Source organism: Melozone crissalis, unplaced genomic scaffold (assembly GCF_028551555.1).
Source record: "Melozone crissalis strain CALT ecotype California unplaced genomic scaffold, PUWL_Pcris_2 ptg000018l_1, whole genome shotgun sequence".
Taxonomy (NCBI): domain Eukaryota; kingdom Metazoa; phylum Chordata; class Aves; order Passeriformes; family Passerellidae; genus Melozone; species Melozone crissalis.
The window spans coordinates 4215603-4238925 of record NW_026535796.1 but is presented as its reverse complement, the minus strand read 5'-3'; the positions used below and the strand labels follow the sequence as shown (position 1 = coordinate 4238925).

Sequence of the window (23323 nt, the reverse complement as noted above, 5' to 3'; positions counted from 1 at the left end):
ATGTCCACATATGTGTGTGATCCATGTCTCAGTGTGGGACTGTATGTGTGTCCAGCTGTGTCCCTGTGTATTCTCTGTGCCTGAGTGTGTGTTTGTGTCTGTCTTTGTATCCATGCATCTCTATGTGTCCATGTCTGTCTGTCTGTCCATGTCTGCAAGCATGTGCGTGTGTCTGCATGTCTGTGTCTCTGTAGCCAGGTATGTGTGTCAATCTTTGCGTCTGTCTTCTGTGTGTCTGTCTTCTGTGTGTCTGTCCACGTCCCTGTGTCTCACATCTGTCTATTCATGTCAATGTCACAGTGTCTGGGCCTGTGTGGCTGTGTCCATGTGTGTGTCCCTGTGTGGCTGTGTCCCTCTGTTCCATGTGTGTCTGTGTGCACGTATCTGTCTGTGAGTCTGTGTGTCCATGTCCCTGTGTGGCTGTCTGTCCACCTGTCTCTGTGGTGTTTGAGGCCCTTCCTCATCAGAGAACAAAGATCCCAGCAAGGTTCAACTGCAGCCAGGGAGCAGTTGGAGGTTTTACCTTAAATCCAGAGAGGCAGCACTGGCAGTTCTAAGGTGGAGCACAGGGGCACTGAGCCCTGCATCCTACACCAGTGTGTCACCAGCTTTGGCCACTCAAACCTCTCCAGAGGAGCTTTTTAGAGGTTATTTTAAAGGAAAATTTGTCCCATCTCTCCCTGGGGGGAACCCAGACACCAATGTCAGACCAGAACATGGGCACAGGGTGGCCCCTTTTCCACACACTGCCAAAGTTTCAGGGCTGTTTTTTTTTTTCCCCTCAAAGCATCTCTGGAAATGAATCCTGCAGAATAAACCTGAGTCAGAGAGAGAGGCAGGGAAAGCCAGAACACAACAGCAGGGCCGGGGCTTGCAGGTTTTCCTTCCTCCAGGGTCACACCCTAAAGATTCTGTTGCACAGGGACAGTGGCAGGCAGGACATGCTCTGTCCCTTCACACAGCATGTGACAGGACAAACACTCCAAGTCAGGCTGGCCAGGTTCACTCTCACAGACTGCTCCTACCAACAGCACCAGCACAAGCTGTGACACTGGACAGCACCACTGCAGTCTCCTTCCCTCCATCCTGCCACAATTCCCAAACAGCCTCACTTTCCAGCTTGGAGACCTCCAATTCCTGCCTTGCCTCAACTGCCCCCCCAGGAGCCATCTGAGAGCCAGCAGAACCCATTGCTCTGCCCTCCTCAAGCTGAGCTCCTCTGTCCCTTCCCCATGCAGAGCATCAGTGCCCCCACAGCTCTGAACAGCACAAACCCAGAGGCCAAAGCAAGGCCTGACACAGCACCGGAGCAAAATGCTCTGCAGGGGGTTCCTTGAGGCATGGGCATTACAAAATTGACCAGAGCTCAGCTGGACTATGACACAGGGAACTTCAGCACAGAGAATTTGTGGCATTAATGTCCACTGATGTTTGAAACCTGAACAACGAAATCCACCACAACAACTTGTGCCCTCACACAACCCCAGCACAGTTTCTGCACTGCAACCCTTCTGTCATGGAACCCAACACTGGCACAGGGGATTAATGCCAAATTTCATGAAAAACAGCTGTAATCTTTTACACAGATTTCACCTCAGTGCTAAATAACACCTTCTAAATGTACTTTTCAGTGTGCATCAGAAGCATCACTAAAAGCAAAGCCAGGGCTCCCATGAAGCACAGACCACACTCTGCATCACCCCCTTTCTCCCCAGGGTGCCTCTGAACCTGTGTGCCATGGTGCCTCCAACACCTCCCTGCCTGTCTGCACAAAATGGGGGAAAGTTCTGCAAGATGGGAAACGGACAAACAAATAAATAATAAATCATAATAAATAAAGGCACTAAACCAAACGTTACTGCAAGGGTTCCCGAGCACATCTTGAACCCGACCATCCCTCCCAGCAGCACAATTCAGTCACATCATGGTTGGTTACTCACAGACTCCAGAGGGGAGAGGCCATCTGATTTTCCAGCACTGTTTCTTCCCATGGGATTCAAACATCCTTGAGGATTCCTTCCTGTGCAGCCCTGCCCATGTTTTCACTTACCTGCCAAGCACAGGGCAATGTGGTATTTTGCTCAGACAGGCCTCCCATCAGGCCTGTCATTACACACAGAACTCCAGTTCAATGGCAATTGAGACAGTAACATCTAGTCAGACACTGAACAGCAGCAGATTCAGGTACAATCTCTGATCCTTTCCAAATTTTCATCTTTTAAATGGAATATTTCAGATCTCATCCTGCACCCAAAATATTTAAGTGAGGCCCACCTTTGTACTAGATAATTAAAAATTAGATAATGAGGATGTCTAAAGCAGAGGAGGACTCCAACCCCAGCAAGGGACACAAACAGGAGACACTGTACCTAAATGACCCCAGTCCTTTTTACCTCCATAGCAAAGGTACTGCTGATGTGCCTAAGGCACTCGGAGAAGGAGCTGCTGCACAGTATCTATTCCATTTTAGAGACACTCTCACTGCCCCACATGTATCTCACATGTCAAGATTCCCTGAGATTATCTAGATTATTACTTGTTATCCCATTTATAACCTGGTCAGGGCATAGCCAGCAGCTCTCCCCAGTCTGCAGGGGAAGGGTGGCACTTGTCTCAAACAATGTCTCAAACCAAACTGAACAATGTCAAATTCAGGAACCTCATTTGAACCAGGGTCCTTCTGTTGCCACTGGTTAAAAAACAGGGGCCTCTACACAAAGATTTATTTGGTTCCAAAAGAAATGGGATAATAAGCTGCTGCATCCAACATCAGAGGCCTGTTGGAGGGAGACAGGCACCATTATAGATAAACCAGTGCAATTGGGATGTGACAGCACTGACAGACTCCCTGTTTGATTCAGCAAATTGTTCATATAAATACCATGTGCCATCTTCAAAGGCCTCCTGGATGCTGATTGCCAGAGCTATGCCAGCAAGGAAAAAGGCTCTATACCAGCAAAGCTGACAGGAAGGAAAATGAAAGGGAAAGATTCAGGGGAAACATGACATAGAACAGCAGCAAACCCTGAAACACAAGTGCACCCTTGTAGAAAAGGAAAGATACTCAGAGAAAACAGCATCTCTGAGCATAATTACCCACTGAGTAGGCTCTGGGCTTGTCAGAGAAGAGGCTGCACCTTGCTGTACAATCAGATGTCACCAAGCATACACGAAATCCCGACCTGAACACTACTGCAATACAAATTCCAAACCTGCTCTGCATCCTCATTCTCCTGCCTGGCTGCCTGGTTCCTGGGGAAGGAGCTGTCAGCCCTGGAGACGGAGCTTCAATCTCTCAGCTAATCTAGATTTATCTTAGGATTTATGTTTGATTCCACACTCATCTAAGTAATGGAGCAGTTAATTGGTGCTGGGCCGTGCATGAACTGCAAAGAGAGAAACATAAGAAGCAGGGATTTAATTCTACACTGCACAGGAAGATGGATCCTTTCTGCATTCCTCAGAAATATGGTAATGAGATTTTAAAATTTTATAAGATACTTGAAGGCAATTTTTCCAGGACCTTCCCTCACTGTGTTTAGTTAGATTTGGGCTAAAGTATAAAATGGTCATCCCTGTCTCCCAGAAGCCTTTGTTTCAGGACTCAGGATCCAGGCTCCTGCCCCAGTCTCCTCTTGTTTTAGAAGCCATACAGCCACAGAACAGGGAAGTTAGAGCAGACTCCAAGGTTCACACTCGCATCTCTGAACTACAGACACATTTTTAAGCATCTCAACACTTTAACAGGTTTATGAATAAATCAAGAACTACTTTAATTTAAAACACAAGTGCAAAGGATTCACAACTAAAGACGAGCAGGACTGTTTGTTTCAAATTATAAATCTTTTCCAAGCCCTGCTTTTTTTGCATTAAAAAAAAGCAATTTATCTGGAATACAGAAACATTTTACATCAAAAATTTTCCAGTGCAGCTAAGGAGGAGCTTAATGAATTGATTTCAACCAACTCCATCAGCCCAAACTTAGACATCCAGTTTACAGAGACCCCCTATGACTTCTCTACCTGCCATGGGTGAGAGAGAGAGAGTGGTTTTGTCCTTCAGCAGATGACTGAACCAAGGGGATGAACCACCTGTGGATCTGTTCCCCCAGGGGTGTTCCTCTCCCCATGGGCTACAGAGCCAACCTACACATTCTGCAGACTGGGTGCCCACCCTCTGCTGGCTGGCAGCAGTGCAGATGAATTCCATCCCAAATTACTTCAAGTAATCAACCATGGCTTCAATTTTGAAGCAGGATCTGTAGCTGGAGCAAATAGCAGAGGACAGAGGTTATGAACATCTTCTGAAGAAAATGCAGTTCTGAGGTCAGTTTCTGAGACAGCAGGACTGTCCTGAGAATACCTAAAAGTCCAAAATCTTGGTATCTGGAGTTTCAAAACAAGATTCCAGCTCCACATCTACAAATATATTCTTGAGACCTCACAACAACACACACCATCACTGTACAATGTTAATCCCGACCTAGAGTCCAATTACCTTGAGGATCTCACTGATCAGAGAGTGCAGCATACAAAATACCTAAAACTACGTCAAAATAGCTGAAAGAGCTGTTTAGACAACCAGAAACCTTCCAGATTAAAGGGCTGACAGGGAAGGGCAGACCAATAGCCAGACAGCAGCACACAAACACAAAAATCAATCCTGGGATATGCAGGATAGCTCAAATATTTCCATTTGGTCTCCTACAGCATTCCCAAAATGCTACCCAATAACTGCCCCAGGGCAGCACTTCTCAGCCTCTCCAGAGAGAAAGGACTGGGAAAGCAAGCCACAGGAGCATGCTGTTCACATTCCAACCAGCATACAAGGTGTTGCAAATGGTGAATTTTTAACCATAAGATCCTGGTGGTAAGAGCACCTGGTCTTCATAGAGTCCACTTTGAGGACCGTATCCAAGGGTTTCCCCCTCCAAAAGCTTAAAATCATGAAATGGATTCAAGATTGACCACTAAACCATACACATTCTGCAGCAAAAGAGAAGCATGTTGATGCAAGAGAGCCACTTAGAAACAAATATATACATATCACATCTGCTCCCTAAGGAAGTGTGTGCAGGTTTCTAGGTCCATATTTAACCAAGGGAAATTAAAATAATCTGTGAAAAAGTCTCAGAGGAAAAAAAAAAAGTCTTTGTGCATTGACAGTTTAAAGGGGTCTGTGCCCCAAAGTGAGTCAGCTCATGGCTCCAGTGCACAATGAAGGAAACAAAGATCACATTTCTAAGTGGGAAATGTCATTCCAGCTCAGTAGTCAGCAGCCTGGGTGTGCAGAAACCCACAGACATTCAGAAACCCAACTTCAGACTCCACTTTTGAACGCCATCCTTCGGCAGCAGTGATCCGCAAGCCATGGAATACCCGCTTTATCCTTGAGACAGACTTGGTCTCACTCAGATCCAGTCTGTATTGATTGTCTTCAGCAAAGGAGAAGCCACAGGAGGCTGAGGATGCATGGACAGGATTCACATTTGTCCTCCAAAACAATCACTGGCAAGTTCCAAGCACCATTCACAGGTTGAGACTGCCTGGGCTCTTAATTTTTTCTATATATTTCTTTTACAAACATTCCTTTTCCCTCGAGTTTCCCCTCATATAAAGTCAGCAGGTGGAGGTGCGCTTCCTGTACTGTTGGATAAGGGGCACCAAGCACTCTGGAAGTCCTGTCTGGAGCAAAAAGGGGTGATCCAGAAGTTCTTGTGCTGTTGCTCTTTCCAATGGATCCCGTGTCAACATCCTCTCCAAGAAGTCTCTCAGAACGGGGGAGGTCTGTGAAAAAGCAACCAACCAAGTCAACCCTGCAAAGGGACCAGGCACAGCTCATGCAACACCAGGCTGCCAAGGTGAGTGTGGTTAAAAGGATCCTGCACATTCCCAGTCTATATCCCTGTTTTTCCAGCAAGGTGACACGGGTCACATGCTTTTTATGCTATGGACATAACTTTCTGTCACTGCTAGGCACAACACTTAGGCTGTTTTCTTTTCAATGGGATACAGTCAATTAAACTAAGACTACCTGCCACATCCTTCCATTTGAATTACTTCTGCTTCCCATTTCGTTACTTAAACTTTCCTGGATTTCAGCTCAAAAACTCTGCAGGACTCCTGCTACCTGGGCACAGCACTTGAGTGGGAAGGGGGCATCAATGCATTCTTTTACTGGTCACAGATTATGGAAAGGTAGTTAAATAGAGTTCTCTGTCACCCTGATTTCTTAATATTTTCCAAGCCTTCTGGTGTTGACATTTTTATAGCAAACTTTCTCACACACTTTCTGTAGACAGTTCATTGTTTTGCATTCCTTTATAGAAGAGGAGAAAGTTGACAGACTCTTACGTTTGTCCAGTGTCATTGGAGAAGTGGCACTGTCACCCTCCAATCCACTATCACTTTTGGAAAACTATAAATGTTAGAGTCAGAAAATAAACTTCCCTTTTACCTTCACCTTGAGAACAGCAGTGTGCACTTGTGTTCCTTCATGTCCTATAGCAACAGTTCTCCCCTAGGTTCTGAGAGCCTGAAAAACCCTCGTGCTAGTGGTACAAGAAGATGAAGAAGCTGCAGCACCAGTACCAAAAAGCTGAATGACCTCACAGGTTTGTCCTTTGGAAGGGGTGTAAAAGCCTGGTAGTAGGCAGCCCCAAGCATCACTTCATGACCCTGCACATCTCTGACTGGTTTAATGCTATGCATTATTAAAATGGAATTAAAAAATTATCTTGGCATATATTTATTTATTGTAATGCTGATAATTACACCCAGTTTAGACTGGGGGCATTTTCCCAGCTCTGGTTCCCTCAGTAGATCCTGAAATACTGTTCACACTGAGATATTGCTCATCTCAGGAGTGCTTTGGATGACTGCACTTGGGATTGCTGGAGAAGGCACCACACAGCTCAGGACGAGTGCCAGGATCCAGCCTGTATCCCTGTCTATAAATCTGCCCATGCTTTAGCAATGCAGCAGGGATTATCCCAGGTCACATCCCTTTAACCTGCTGCCCCCAGAACTGCAGTCACCAACCACAGTGAGCCATGAATGGGCACCAGAATGGAAGGCTGGATCCACAGCTGGAGCTGCACTCCAGCAGGACACTGGGGAGGATGCTCACCAGCCTGTAAATCGGTCTGCTGGAAGCCAGTCTGCTTCCCAGTACAAAGTGGAGCAGAGCAAGAGCATAACCAGCTCTGGTTGTCACAGCCTGTGGCATGCCCATGTCACCAAGCAAGGTGTGACCCAGACCAGAATGGTTTTACACTGCCCAAGGAGAGCAAGCACCAGGTCCAGAATGTGACCGTGAAATTTTAATTAGTGTTGCTAAGGCAAAAAGAAAAGAACAGCTGTTGATGTTGGAATGTGTGCTGTTAGTTCAGCAGTCTCCTCTCTTAAATAATTCAGTTTTAGCAGCTGCAGATGCTCTGATTAATTGGAAAGACTGGGTAGCTCAGGATGCTGCAGAAGCTGTTTGATCTCTCAGAGGCTGGGCATGGAATGAAAGGAAGACTTCTTTAAGCGGGCACTGAAAGGTGATCACTATTTCTTATGTCACTGCTACTTTTTCCTAAGAAACCATGGAGCCAAGTTCATCTTCTGAGCTGCTGCAGTGTCTCCATGAGTTTGCATCTGTCCTGAGCTCACCTGCTCTGACCATAATGCATCCTTTGTAGTCCTGAAGGCCATGAAGCTGAAAACTCTCATGAGCAGGGATCCTCCTGTTCCCTTCCCTGTAAGATAAGCTACTCAATCAACATCAGTAAGCTGGGAACTGCTGGGTGCACCTGAAGCAGCTCTAACCTGCACTCTCCATTTATGCCCAGGTGCCCTCACACTGCCAGGGCTGTTTCCTAAAGCAGCCACCAGCTGTCAGCAGCAGCTTGCAGCCACTAAGACCCTGAGGCCAAAACTGTTCCCCAAGAAACATGTCCGAGCAAGACCATTTCCACAGCCAGCTGTACTGGGAACAGCTGATATGGATATTTGCCCATGATAACCATCAGGCTTACAAGTGCTTGGCAGCATACTCACCCTGTGGAAGTTTTTCAGTTTGGGAGGAGGGCTGTCACGGAGTCTCTTCATTGCCTGGACTGGAGAATCACTGAAGTAGGGGGGTTCTCCATCTACCATCTCTATGACCATGATCCCCAGGGACCAGATATCCACCTGTGGGAGACAATGTCATATCAATACACACACTCCAGAGGAGCAGGTCTTTGTTTTGTTGCTTTCACAAAGACCACAACACCCCACTCAAGGCAAATGGTACAGAGAGTCCAACACTGATGCCCTTAATGCTTTTGGGCTCCTTACAGAAGTTCAACAAAGTCAATTTTGCACCCAGGACTGAGCCATGCTGGTGTTGCAACATGTAAAGGTGTGCAAGTAACTGCCTGTACCTGGCTGGTTGGTAAACAAAACTAGTCAGTCTGCTGCCACCTGCCCAGAACTCCAGAGTTCCCATGTCTGCTTTCCCTGAGGTGAGCCTCTCAGAGCTCACATCTCCCCCCCTCCACCACCTTTATGGAATTGATTTACTGATCCCTATAATGTCACAGGCTGCTCCTTGCTCACATTGGACCACAGCAGACACAAGTCTAGGCCAAGCTTTAGGTGTAAAAACACAAGAAGTTGATGCCTTGTTCCTAGAAGCAGAACAATCTGGTTTTCTACTGATTTAGGAAATATTGATGTTAACACCATCAAAGCTGTAGTCATAGTTGGGTTTGTTTTCTAAATAGGATCTAGAGACTTCCTAGAAAAGCCAATAGTTATTTTCCTGTGACACTTCAGACTGTCACTTGCTCTCCTGCTATTAGGGAGGTGGTCCCTTACCTCGGTGGTGTATGGTATCCTTGCAATGACTTCTGGAGCCATCCAATAAGGAGTACCCACTAGGGATTTTCTTTTAGGTACATCTTTACTGATCTGAGCGCAGAAGCCAAAATCAGAGAGTTTGACCTGTACAGAGAGAAAAGCAACCAACCTTAAAAATAAGCCTTAAACAACACAGAGGGAAATGCTACAGACAAAGAGAGTAAAAGGACAAGGGGAAAACAAGGGATTGGGAGCAGAAAGGAAGTAAGAGACAGAAGCTGCAGCAGCAGAAGACAGGAAACAATTTGTCTGAGGAAACACACCCTGCCATCCAACGTCAGAAGGATGGAGTCGCTCTTGATGTCTCGGTGAATGACCCCCTGAGAGTGGAGATAGGTCAGAGCCTGCAGCACCGACTCACACACTGTGGCAATCTGCTCCTCGTTCAGCCTGCAATTACAGACAGGGCACTTAAACTGTGCAGAGCATAGTGCTCCTTCACAGGGGCTCAGGGGTTGAAACACAGACACTTTGGTTCCCTGTGACAATCACCATCTCACCATCACCATTTTTCCACGTCTGTTACTGAGGAAAACATTTTTTACTTGAGGCTTGACAACTTTAAAGTTTTCATAGGTTTAATACCGAGAAATTGCGCTTTGAGTTCTGTACCTAAATTCATTCTGCAAGATGCTGTTTCAAGCAGTTCTGACAGGCAGCAGTGCTGCTTGATGCCAAGGTGCTGCAGTAACTGGTGAGACAGCTTTTTTTAAGCAAACACAGTAAAGACATTATTCACAAGGCTTATTGTGCAACTGTATCCACAAAAAAATCCCAATGCATGATTCGACAGCAAATATAGGGATCCTTTAGGATCCTTTAGGTGTTTGCAGACACCTGGGGTACACTCACACCTAACTAAAGATAGCACAGGCTACAAGCAGGGAAGGCACTACTGATTTCTACCACTGTTAGCACATGGAATATGAGCCCCAAGAAGCCTCTCTTTAGAAGCTGCTGCTGTTTAGAATAGCAATACAGAAATCTTCACAATCAAGTGAAAGTGGTAGAAATGAAAATTCTCTCCTGTATCTGGGGACAGTGACAGCTCTGCATGTTTACACTGAGCAATGCTAGAAGCAAATTATTTCAAAGAATGGCTGAAGTACCAATTTGAGTACTGTGGATTCTCAGCCTGTCTCTAGCAGTTGTTCTGAACAACCCCTGGTTGAGGACAGAAATGAAACCTCCTCAAATGTGGATCTGCAAGTGAGCCTAAGGAGAAGAGAGCACTCAGAAGGCAGAACTGTGCAGTGAACAGTACCTTCTAAACCCATAACAATTCCTAGACCATCAGCTGAGAAATCTACACTTGTGCTGCTTGTGTGGCATCCCATACCTCACTCTTCCAAACCAGGACAGCTACAAGGTTGTACCTGCACTGTGCCACACTGATGGCAACTAAATCTGAGGGATATCAGGGGGCTACTTCTGTCTTTAAGATTTAACCTGAAAAGGGAGAGGGAAAAGGCTACCTGTGGCACTTCCCAGCACAGAACCCAATGCCTTTAGGAACAGTGCTGTTCCTTTCATAGTGCCTGAGCTGATCACCTGAAAGCCCTGGGGTTCCCAAAGATCACAAGAGGTGCACTTTCACCCTGTCACGTATGGAATTTGGTTTCAGTCAAGTGACTGCATAGTGTAAAACAGATTACTGGAGGATTACCTCACTCCTGGAGACGTAAATCACTTATCCCCCTCAGCAAAAGTTTAATGACTGCAATGATGGCATTTTCCTTCCTGGGAAATACTGATAAAGGTTTGCAGCTTACTTCTGATAAATGTTTTGGTTATAACAGATCCTTCTTCCATCATGAGGCTAAAAAAAAGCATTCACTAACAGGTTTAAAGGAAGCTTCTTTAAACAAATCTGGGCTGAGGTCTCACTGGTGGATATAAATACACAGACCCTTCATAAACCTCTTCATCACTTTTTATCTGCAATTCAGTACTGGCCAAGAGCTACAGGAGTTTCATTGGCCCTGTAAGCTGTAACTGAGCACTCCTCAGAATTAAATGTTGGCTTGCAGACCCTGAGATGCCTCTGAACTCAATTCTGGAAGGGCCTGCCCAGGTAAGTGTCTCCAGGGCACTCCTTCCAAGTGGGGTTGTGGAGGCTACAGAGGACAATGTGGCTCTTGATGCCTCTCAAAATTGTACTTCCAAAACTCAGAACCCAACAGAGCAAGATACATGCCTTAAATCCACCAAGCAGAGTAAGATACATGCCTTAAACCCACCACAGGACCTAGGCCAAGCTGATATATGAACTAAAGGTATACTATGGTTTTTTAAAAACTGAATACAATTAGTGCTATCAATACTGCCTAACTGTAATCCAGTTAAGATCCAGAATCTTCCAAAAAGAAACTCTCACCCTACAGACCTTCTTGGTCAGTCTCTCCACTGGCATTCCCTGTCTCAGTTTCCAGCCTTGCAGGACTGCTCTGAAGCAGGAGGAGGGTGCTCCAGAGTCGTGGGTAAGACACAATCACCATAACTGCATCATCAGAACACCTTCTGAGAGGGACCAGAGGCCATCTGAGAACAACTTATTTGCCCTACAGAAATGCCTTGGGAACTATTGAATATGAAGCAATATAGATAAGGAAACAAATTTAGGAGAGTGTCCAGTAGTTGCTATCTTTAGGCAATGAAATTTGGGAAGGAGTCCAGATCTCAAGGCTTTGCTGCACTTCTCCAGAGAAGTTAGTGAGGTTGAATTTGTGGCTAAGGTTGCACCACTGAAAACTATTTCTTTAATACTTATTCAATGAAGGTCCTGGCCAGGATTCAACAGATACAGTAAACACTTATATAAGTACTGTGTTTTACAGGGAAGGTCATCAAGGAGATGACTAGTGGGTATCTAAAGGGATCAGTACTTTAAATTAGTCCCTTTTACATCAGAAGTATTATCACATACTCAAAATTGATAACAGTTATAAACTGTAGTAGTTTCAGAGCACTGCAAACACAAGATCTCTAAGGGAACCAATTTGTCCCAGAAATCCCCACTCTGCTGTCCCTGCTCTCCCATGTTGATGTCTGGGATTTTGCTTTGTACCTGATCTGAGACACGATGTCTGTGAGGGCTCCTCCCTGCAGGAACTCCATCAGCACCCAGAGCTCTTCTCCCACGAGGTAGCTCTTGTACATCTCCACAACGTTGACATGTTGATAGTCCCTCATTATCACCACCTGTAAAACCACAGTGGACAAGTGACCACCACAAAATCACCACACTTCATCCTATCCAACCAAGTGAACACACACAGCCCTGCAACTCCAGCACAGAGCCTCCATCCCCCAGCAATAGCTGGTCTTGGCACGAGCATAACACTACTAAAAGGAAGATGATCCTGCTCTTCCCTTCCTGTTGCCACACTGATGGCTCCAGTGAGGACAGCAGAATCCCACTGTCTCCAGCACTCTCACCTCATTGAAGAGGAGCTCCCGGCGCTGCTGCTTCCTCAGGTCCATCATTTTCACGGCCACCTGGCGCCCCGAGTGCTTCTCCCGAGCGATGCACACGATTCCCGTGGAGCCTTCCCCAATCTTGATGTAGTTTTCCAGCAGTGCCCTGGGATCTCCCTGGTCCACAACCATCCTGAGGGCAGCTTTGAACTGCTCGTGAGTCACAACCACAGGGTCCTCACTGGCTGGCTGCCCCTTCCCAGCAGAGTCCTGGGGCAGGTGGAGGTTGCTGGAGCTGGTCTGGGTCTGCCTGTTCCTGGGGGACCCTGCTGGGGAGGGCCGGCCTGGTGGCACTGCCACAGCCTTCTCTGCTGTTGGGGACTTCTGGGGGGTCCCAGCTTCGGAGATCATCCTGGGGAACTCGGAGGCAGGTTGGTCTGGGGGGAGAGACTGGGCTTTGGCTGCAGGGCTGTGCGGGGAACCCCACTGCTGGGGCTTGAAGAAAGCATTAGGCTTCAAGAACAAAGGGGAAAAACAAAGTGATGGTTGGATTAACAAGCAGAGAGGTGAGGAATCAGCTCTGTGTCATCCCACTCTGCCCTAGCACACCTGGGAGCAGACTGGAGTCAAGAGCTTCAGATTCTTGTCTCCAGGTCTGTCCAACATTTGGCTTGGATGAAGATCTCCTTAGATGCAAGATCTTCAAGAATCCCTTAGGGAATGGGTGCTACGCTTTAGCGGCCTCCAAATTGAGGCAGTTTAAAGGGAACATGCTTTAAGAAAACCACCAAGACACAAAACCCACAGAAAAAAACCCCAGCTGCTAAAAAGCATTCCAACCTTGCCACCAAAAATCAGGGGCAACCTGTGCTGCAGAGAATTTGAAAATCCTTTATCCCTCCATGCCTCTGATCTTCCTTTGTATAAAAGGAAAGGGGATTCATGCCAAGGCTGTAAATCACTTTGAAGTCTTGGCCTAATTCCCTTTGGGTAATTACACTCTGCCTACTGAAAACACTCTCTGCACTTTCCACTGGTACCTGCAGAGCATTCCTGTCGATCAAGCATGGAATTAGCTCTCCACTTTGGGAAAAGCACCAGGCACCAGGACAGCTGGAGGCAGCCAACATAAGACTCCTGCTACACAGAGCCACCGGCCCCCTTGCTGGCTTAAAACTGACCTGCAGTGAATTTGGATTAGCAATGCTCGAGGTTTTTGGAGACCTCCCACTCAAATGACAAGCAGGCCCAACCCTATTTAGTGTAGGAGATGTAGTAAGATCACAGCCTGTGGGAATGTGGCTTCAGGATATGCATTCCCATGCCAGGAAAGATAAACACTGTCGTGCTAATACTCACCCTGGAAATGTTGATTAATTAAAATCAACAGCATTTAGCAGGTGAGGTACAAAATACATTATATGCGTACATATGTATATGTAAAATATACATAGTATATGTATATAAATACATGCAAAATAATGGTAGATCTGTCAAAGAAGCAACTTCAGAAAGAGCAAACCCATCATTTATATTATAGGGCAAAACAGAAACTTCAAAGCAAAAAGCTTTTTCTCTCTCACAATTCAGAGAGATTATTAATAAAGTTAATAATATGGGCATGGGAACTGAAAACTGCCAATCGAGAATTTTTTACAAGAGCACTCATTTTCCCTGTCTCAGACAGGGAATAATTGTGTAGGATTTAATTCTATGCACTTTGGGTTTTAATCAAGGATTTTTGTCAAGAGCAGAATCTGCATAAGCCTCACACACAGAGAGGCCCTGGAAAACACGACTGAGCAGCATCAGGGCACAGCACAAACACAACTGCCTGTCAGGAGCTCCTTCCTCCCCGTACACCAGCTCCACCCCTGCAGTCCTGTGCTGACATGCTCACAGCAACACAGAATTTACTTCCCAAGTCTTGTTTTGTCTCAGGAGAGAGAAAAAAACCCACGTTTTACATAACCCAGAGCATGCAGAAGGGCACACAACATGCATGCAAGCTCACACATGTTTGCTTAACCACATATAAGTCTTATTTCCTGCTCCTGTAATCTAACAGTCCCCATGCACATGTTCTCTGTCTTGGGACATTTTGAGGTGTCACTGGTTCTACCACTCCTTCCCTTCATAAGGAAGGTGCATTCAAACTTACCATGGTGCTTTTCAAGGCACTACCTTTCCATTTCAGCCAGCTACCCAGCCAAGTGGTGGATGCTCCATCTCTGGAAGTGCTCAAAATCAGGCTGGAGCAGCCTGGTCTAGTGGAAGGTGTCCCTGCCCATGGCAGGGGGTGGAACCCAATGGACACTGAGGTCTCTACCAACCCAAACCAGTTTGGGATTCCATGATTCAGTTCTATTACTGTTCCTTTAATCTGCAATTACACATTTCTTACACATCATCAGCTCCATTAGAGCAGGAGACCCAGGTTTTCATCATCAGAGACTGGTAAGAACATCTCAGATAAACAACTATGGCACAGATCCCTCACTGGAGTAGGGAGATAGATTAGTCCTAAAGGTCTTCCCTATTCCTCTCCTCTGACAAACAGCTGGAGCTCACACACTCCCAAGCACATTCACTGGGCTGGCAACTTCTGGTCCTGCTCCTGGAAGTGCTGAGCATGGCAAAGACACTCAGGGGAAAAGAGAAGTGGCCAGTTCTAGGTACTCAGGGGACAGGCCTTGAAGCAGTTTAAATCAGCCCAAAGCCACTGAGACAGCAATAAGTGCAGTTTGTGTTACACAAGGACTGCATTCTCTCAAAATCCTCTCCCACTGTGCCAAAGCCTTGAGCCTGGATCCTTATACAAACTGCAAGAAACTGGATTGGAGACATCTCCTCCCTGCAACACCCTTCAGAACAGTCAGGTTTGGTTTGGACAGTGGTTCCTGTCATCTTCCTCCCAGTTCACAGCTGTTGGGAATCAGCCAGGCCCAGCATCACCTTTGAAGCCATGCACAGAAGATGGATGCTGGGTCAGCCCAGAATGGAAAAGAAGCAATGGCTGCATTTCCTATCCAGTACCAGGAACCAGAGATTTTCAGTTTAACAAGAAATGAGTCATCCATTCAGGACAGCTTTCCTGGGGGAGCTGTAGCTATGAGCTGTCACACCCTTTACAAAATCCAACAGTCTGACTTCCTGTGTGACAGCACCGTGGGTGCTGCTGCAAACCCTGCTGCTCTAGTGGCCTGGCAGATAGAGCTATAACCAACACACTCCCCCAAGGTAGTTCTGGTTTACACAGGCAGAAGAATACTCTGCTAATGCAAATCGTGGCAATTTCCCAAATGGCAAAGGCTTTTTGGGGCCAGCAGAATGGCATTGCAGTTATGCCTTTGCCTCACAGAAGGCAGTGACTAAGACCCCTCGTCCTTCCCAGCCCACGCTCCTGCAGCTCCGCCAAACCTTCTGCTGGAGATCTGGCTGCCATCCTGAGCTGTGCCTTGCAGCATCTCGTGGAGCTCAGGCGGACCACACATTTCCTCTGCTCAGGACTATTTAATTCCAACATTAATCATAACAAGAACAGATGGTTACCCGATGTTTGCAATTAAATTGGCTGCATATGTAACCTCTGGAACTGTAAAGTCAACACTGCAGTCCAGTGAATAACTCTTACCTTGATCTGCAGGGGAGGGCCCGGCTTGTTTGAGGCGCTGGACGAGGGGAACACGCTGCGCAGGAGCCTCCTCTTGAGGCTGTTCTCCCGTGATTTGGAGTTGGGGCTGCCCTCCCCCGAGGGCCTGGTGCTGGGCTGGCGCTGAAGCCAGCCCTCCTCCGGGCTCCTCGTGGCCGTGTCGCTCTCCCCTGGCACAACGGGCACGTGCTGCAGCCCAGAGATGCGCTGCACACAGCTGCCATCGGCGCCCTGGAACTCCGAGGGCCCCAGGGACTGGGCTTTTGTCACCATGCCGTTGGGATGAGACTGCCCTTCCAGGCGGGGCTTGTAATCCGGCCACATGGTCTGCCTCCGGGCCACCTTGGACCCACCATTGCAGTTGAGGTAGTTCCCGTACTTGTCTGCCCAGTCTCCTTCAGGACTCTGAAGGTACATGTCTGGGGGTCTCTCATCTCCCAGGAGCCCGAGGGACTGGGCTCTCCTCCTGCTGGTGGGGCTCCTGCCTCTCAGAGTGTTCGAGCTGATGGCAGAAAGCTTCTGGATGTCATTGAGCAACCCAGAGATGTAGCCTTCCACTTCCACGGTGCTGCCCCGCACCACGGTCTGGGAAACACGGGGAAGGTGAGAAACAAGTCAGTGTTGTAAGAATCAAGGCTCAATTTGTCTTACCAAAGGTTAGATTTTGTACATGTAGCCAAAGACAATTCAAGGAATTCAGGAAAAATTACCAATTTTTGTCTTTTGTTTCAATGTCCTTTACTGAGGGAAAATAAAAGTCCTTGGGTTACATCCTGCTGTCAGAGCAGCAGTGCTGTCAGCCAGAACAGTCAATTCTGCTGTTGTGCTCACATTCTAAAAGACTATGTTAGAGCAAAACTGGGATATTTCAACACTCCTGGCTTTCTTGTGCTGAAACTGTGTGACACTACATACATCACTAATGCACTCACCAAGCTCCTGAAATATTAGTTCTCAGAAGTTCCAGCATGCTGCAAGCTCCATTTGCAAAATTCACCTTTGCTGTGTCAACACAAGGTTCATCTCTCCCCTGAAGCGCTCTCAATAGCGTTGTAATCAGCGTCCCTCAGTCTGCTTCTCTACAATTTCTGCTAATACATCCCAATCCTGACCACTGCAGACTGTGCTGCTCCAACTCTGCCTCCCTGCTCTACTCTGCCAAGCTATTATAATTAAAAATGATGAACAAAGGGTCACAGCAGCTCACAACTGCCCTGTAAGCAAACACTGAAGAACAAGGCTTCCATCCAAACAGACACCAGCTCTGTACAGTAGGACAACTTGAAGCTGTTGGTATATTAGGTAGTGTTCTACCTTGTTTTTTTCTGGAACTGAAAAGCTTACAGAAGCTTTTCCAGTGCTGGGAACCAAAATGTTTCATTTCTCCACAGAAATTTGCAGCACAGGATCACTCCTACACTTTCCTGAACCTCTGCTTGAGGAAAGTCCTTCCCTGGAGTGACAGCAATCTTCTGTTTGCTAACTGAGCTCCAGGGATCTTCTAAACATGCTGAATTAATTACTGAGACTAATACTTAGCTGGTGCAACACAGTAGCTCCAGTAATTTCAACAGAACACCACCACAGTGCACAAATGAGCACCTGGTTTGCTCAGCATCTGAGAACGAAAGGCAGAACAGAAGATTTTTGTTCAACAGGGTGAAGAAAGGACAACTCAACTCACTCCATGGCACACACACCAGCTGCAGCTGGAAATTCTGGTCTTCACTCCTACTCTCTCACCACACACACACCCCTTCCTCCACAGCCCAGCTGCTGTCACGGAACAATCTGCTGGGGACACGAACTTTTTGTCCAAAATTGACAAAAGTAATTCCAGAAAGACACGGGTATTCTCAAAATAAGAAGACTCTAACAACATGCTATGGCCTCTCCAGAAAATCCCCTGCAGTGCTCTTGTCCCCTTCTAGCTAAAACTCCCTAGAATTAGACTCAGGTCACACCCATGAAGTCAGACCTAGCCCCAGCAGACAGGGAAGATGGGAGTCTTGCTTTGCTTCTATGTTTAAGCATTGCATCAGATTAATGAGGAAACACCCAAATTTGAGCCAGATGCATATGGAGTGCTCTTACATAGCTCATGCCTTACTGACCAAAACTGAGAAATTCTAATAAGAAAAACACCTTTTTATAAACTACACACAAACCCAGGAACTACTATGATAATTTAATCCAGGACTATGTACAAGGGCTTGGCCAACTAGCACTTGAAAAACAAAATCGAATTGATTGGTATCATCGAACCAGAGTTAATTCAAATGGAGTTTACCAGAAACAGTCAGCTTTGTTATGCAGTCCATGAGAGTGCTTGCATTTGGAATTACTGGGAAAAACAGTGTTAGTTTAAAATGATTCTTTAGTTTTTTAAAGCCTGTTGGGTATTCTGTCCTTGTTCTCTAAAGGATTTGCACCTCCTTTCAGCTTTTACCATCCTCGGGTTGAGTAAGTCAGACATGAAAGTCCTGACCAGAATAAGGCTCAGGGCAAACTCCAGGAAATCTCTTCACACACATTTCTGTTTCAACAGTGATGCCTCACTATTTTTTGAGCATCCATGGCCTAATACTTAAGGAAATTTGGCTTGCTCTGGAAACGCCATCGGTGCAGTGCCCAGAGGCTCCCTGAAGTCAAGATACAGGGGAGTGCCATCACTTCTCCCTGACCCAAAGCCCCCTGCCCTGTGATTAATGAAAATTGGGTTGCTTGATGTGATTCTTTTCTTGATAAATCCATACTGGCTGCCAGCTATTACCCTGCTATCTCCTTGGAAGTGGTTGCAAATAGATTACTTGCTTATTTGTTCCAGTCTCTTTCTGGGGATAGAAATTATTCTGACTGATCTGCAACTCCTTGAATTTCATTAGGCCCAGCTGACTTGAAAATATGCAACTTCTTAGCTAAGCCTCATTTCTGTTCCTGTTCTTTTCTTATTCTGATCTGCATTCTCATCCCTTCATCCTCATGCTAATTGTCAGCCCACTGATCACACTTAATGAAGACCAGAGAAAAATCATTAAACACTTAGGAATTCTCGGTATCATCTGTTAACTTTCTTCCAAAACCCGCAGTGAACAAATTCTTTCCTTCATCCTTCTTCTCCTCCTCATTGCCCCCATGATGTGTCCTCAGTGCCCTTTATGTTCTTTGAGAATAACATCTCTTTTTTTGTGCATTGCCCTTCCAGTTTCGCTCCTACATGAATTTCTTTTCTCTTTGCCCTTTATAACTTGACCTAGTTTCCACCCTTCTGAGCAATCCTCCCGCAGTTTAAGCTCATTACAGAGCTCCTGATCTAACCAAGTTGGTCTCTTATTACACATTTTATCTCTCCTCTGGATTGTGCTCCTATCCCTCTACTATATTTTGAACCTCAAAGCACATTCAGGACACCAGGTAATACCTCCTGTCTTTTTTTTCCCCACCTATTCTTCTTAAGCAAGTTTTTCCTTTATAAACCAGCATTCTGCTCCAAGATCCTGATGAGCCATTTCATTTGTAGGTTTGATTATGCACCAAAGCTTACATTATACCAAATATAGTCCTCTTTATTCCCCATGCTTTAAGCACCTGTACACAAAAAGCTAAATATATTCATCAGATAGTCAACTCTTTTTTTATATCCCTTCGAAAACCCAAGTAGCAACATCTCTGTTTTACAGCACACCTTCCAGTTTTCAGGCTCCTGCAGGGTTTTTTGCCTTTTTTTTTTAACTGGGAACAAAAACTTCTCCCAAGCAAGCAAGATTTTAAGCACAATATTTCTGTCACCATCTTTCATTTCCTCTCCTGAGAGGTCACCATGAAGTTGCCTTTTCCCACAGCATGTTCCTGCTGTCACTTACACAGTCTCCAGATGCCAGTACCAGCAGCCATCTAAACCCACCCATCTACAGGAATCACTTCTTTTTCCTTACTGAAGGACATTGTTCCATTTCTATGTCCCACTTTCCATTAAAACGCTGGTTTATTAACCCTTTTAGCCCAGACCCTAGTTTAGTCCTTGTGTTCCTTGCTTGTCCGTGAACAGCAAGGCAGTGCTACATTGCTCTCTCTCCCACTTAGGCTTCCCTGGCAACTTAATTACCAGCCAAATTTTCTCACCCACAAGAATGACAAGCCTTCTAAAACAGGTCTCTCCACAAATTCTTCTCTTGGCTCCCCTGTACAACAGCTGAACGCATCCTGGGTCCTGTCAGCTACCACAGGAGCTTTCACAGGTCCCCATCACTGTGACAGGCAGCCTGGTTATTTCAACAGCAACAGGTCAGGATCCTACTGTCCTTATTCCTGATGAAGTTACTATCACCTTGGGCTATCAAAGCCTGCTATCCACTGAATTCCATACAGATACCACCCTTAGTCCCATTCATGGGGCACCAGAAGCAGAGCCTCAACTCGGAGGCAACTCCCTGAGGAACAGGAAAGAACTTTCTGCCTCCCTCACCTTCATAGGCTGGAGCTGCATCCTTGTGATTCTTGAAGGGTCTACCACTGGCTTGGGGCGCCTCAGCGTGTCCAGAATATTCTGCCATTGAGGAGGCAGGCCCACAAATTTGCCCTCCTTTGGGTCAAACGAGGTGTGGACACGGTGTTCAAAGTTCTGTGGGGCCGAGATCTCCGGGCGTTTCTTCTTCTTCTTCCGGAACATGATGCCTGAGGGGGAGAGGGCAACACGGTCAGTGCCTGTCTAGGGCTGAAGGGCCCAAGCAGTAAAATCAGGTATCAATTCTATGAGTTAATTATGTTGTATTGAGACCATTTTCCAGTGAAAAGCACTTTATCAGGAGTTGATCACCTGCTTTTATAGATGAGGAAACAGGGACCAAGAGAGCAATGATTTTGCCCAAGGCCACCTTGCAGGTTCATGGCTCAGATGGGATTTCTAGTGACTTCCCTTATTTCTACAAATTCATATTGCCTGATAAAACTATTTAAAAAGTAATTAAGAGATACATATTTATATTTTACCTGCTTATACCTACATTAAATGGCTTTGGAATCCACCAAGTTAAACAGCATTGATTCCACCACAAGCCTGAAATTTAAGGTGGCAATGAACAGGGCTCAGGTTGTCTTCCCACTGCTTACTCCAAGTAAGTAATATCTACTTGGTTCCCATTTAATGACAGCAGAGCTGTTGCCAAAGGAAGAGCTGCCAGAGACTGACTCTGGATCTCAGTTTTTCTTGCTTAGACAGAGGGCTCGGGAGGGAGGGAGGAGGTGGTAGGTGGAAATCAAACTCTGTCAGCAGGTAGCTGAAGAAGCTAAAATTAAAAACTAAGATTCTTTTCCCTTGGGGGCTTGAGAGAGACAGCTTGTGTGAACAGCCAGTGCAAGTGCAACAAGCCAAAAGCACCTAACACTGAAATATACCCAAACACAGGAGACTTCAAAATCTGAATTAAGAATTTATAAACAAATTTATAACCAAAAAATATACTTAGACAGAAAGCTCAGAGACTGGACCTTTCTGAAATCGGGCAGATATGAAGGAAAAGGAAGAACCAGAGTTGTGCATGCAGACAAGAGGTGGGAAAGCTGGAGGACTGCAGTGGATTGACACAACCTCTTCACAAAAACCAGATACGGAAGACAGGGTGAGGTAAGGAGATTTTCTATGGAGAGCCAGGTTTTTCACAGTGGGGAGTGGTGGGAGTGAGAGACAGACAGGCATAAATCAAAACAGGAATGGTCCCAACAGCATAGAAGGAAAAGCTTTCCTGTGACCAGGAGAGTCCAACATTGGAGCAGCCTGCCCAGACAGGCTGGGCAAGCTCCATCCTCAGGGGTTTGCTCTCAAAGCCAAAGCCCTGAGTAATCCAGCCTGACCCTCCAAGCTGACCCTGCCTTGAGCAGGGGGGTTGGGCTGCACCTTTCAAGGCCCCTTTTCCCTGACTCTATTTACTGCTTTAGGAATAAGCTGCACAGGTTTTTTAAAGCAATTAACATCTGCCAGTAAACAAAAATAACAATACTTATATGCTCTTCCTTTTCCAAAGACAACATTCCTATTGGCATTTGCCTCCCACTAACACTGTTACAGCCATGAATGCCATCTCTTCCCCCACATCAGGCTTAGGATTTTTACCACTTAATCTTCAACTTTGTAGCAGTCACTCTTCCCCTGTACAGGACCTCAGTTTCCAACTATTTGTGCTGAGTAAATATTTACAAGGGTCAGAGAGACAGACTGCATAGAGAGATAACCCACTGCAGTGTAGACATGAACACACTTCTGGAGGACACCAGTCTCCAAAATCAGCACATCCCAGTGAAAACTATGTCAAACATTTCCCAGATTGTCCCACTCTAAACTTGTTTAGGGAGCAAAGTGCAGCCACCACCTGAACAATGGCTTTGCTCCCCGGTGCTAGACTGGGATTGGATTGAAAATCCAATACACAATGGTTCCCAGTTTGGTTACAATGACCCTGCAGTCACAGGGATAGGAAGTGTTTGTATGGCAGAGAAGGACTTTGCTCCATCTAACCCCCCATTCAAGCAATCCACCCTTGGTGAAACACCAACTTCACACACACTGTCCATTTCAACAGCCTACTAAAGATACCTCACAGGTGAAAAAGAAAACAAAAGGTTAGGAAAGAAAAGAAAAAAAACCAAAAAGCTTACCAAAGAGGCTGGAAGCAACTGCTCTGCCTAGAAGAGATTTTTCAGCCAGAATAATCTTTGCTTAGAACAAGCTCCAATGAAAACTCAAATAGATCTTAATGGAGAGCTTATGGGAAGGGTGTCTGTGCTCCAGGTCTGTATTGCAGCTCCTCAAACACAGTGATTCATCTCTCAGGCCCCTTAGGTGCTGCTTATTAAGTAATAATCAAGACTAAAGTCAGAGGGCAACTCTTTAAGGAAAAAAAAAGTGCAGACAATCCCAGAAAGGAAAGATACTCTAATAGCTCGTGGTGTTAGTAGTGCTCAAACCAACAGCTGGAGCTGCTGAGGAGCTTGAGAGCCTCCAAGGAAAGCAGGGAGTAACTCTGTAGTATTACAGCAAGTGGTTCAGTTCTGAATCCTTGACTACATGTGAGTTATGACAGCTCCTTGATCCACCTTAACCCAGCCACAGCAATCCCAGGGATCTTACTATTTCAACTAGTACCTCTTCTTCTGCTCCTACTCTCACAGCCTCATAATGAGAGGATACCCAGGGCACAACAGACAGTCTTAAGTTTGCTTTTTAAGTGCTTCATGTGGCAAAGGGTCCTGTAAAACAGGGTGTTACAAATGCCACAATCATTAGCACTTGTAGCATCAATGGTTTTCTGAACCATTTCCTGATTTCCTCATAACAAGAATGATTCTGGCTTAAGTATTTCAAAATGCAAAA

At 46.0% G+C, this 23323-nt stretch overlaps 1 protein-coding gene across 3 annotated transcripts in view; it reads right to left on the bottom strand.

The window, feature by feature from the left end:
- Positions 1 to 3748: 3748 nt before the first annotated feature.
- PAK6 (p21 (RAC1) activated kinase 6) overlaps positions 3749 to 23323 on the bottom strand; it is a 38601-nt gene continuing 19026 nt past the window's right edge. For all 3 annotated transcript variants that reach the window (XM_054275516.1, XM_054275517.1, XM_054275515.1), the window contains 8 exons: positions 20423 to 20631; positions 15940 to 16542; positions 12327 to 12818; positions 11956 to 12089; positions 9152 to 9278; positions 8847 to 8972; positions 8043 to 8177; positions 3749 to 5786 (listed from right to left, as the gene is read on the bottom strand). In XM_054275516.1, the coding sequence (XP_054131491.1) occupies positions 5619 to 5786; positions 8043 to 8177; positions 8847 to 8972; positions 9152 to 9278; positions 11956 to 12089; positions 12327 to 12818; positions 15940 to 16542; positions 20423 to 20626 (1989 nt within the window). In that variant the 5' untranslated portion in view covers positions 20627 to 20631 and the 3' untranslated portion in view covers positions 3749 to 5618. The remainder of the gene's footprint in view (positions 5787 to 8042; positions 8178 to 8846; positions 8973 to 9151; positions 9279 to 11955; positions 12090 to 12326; positions 12819 to 15939; positions 16543 to 20422; positions 20632 to 23323) is intronic.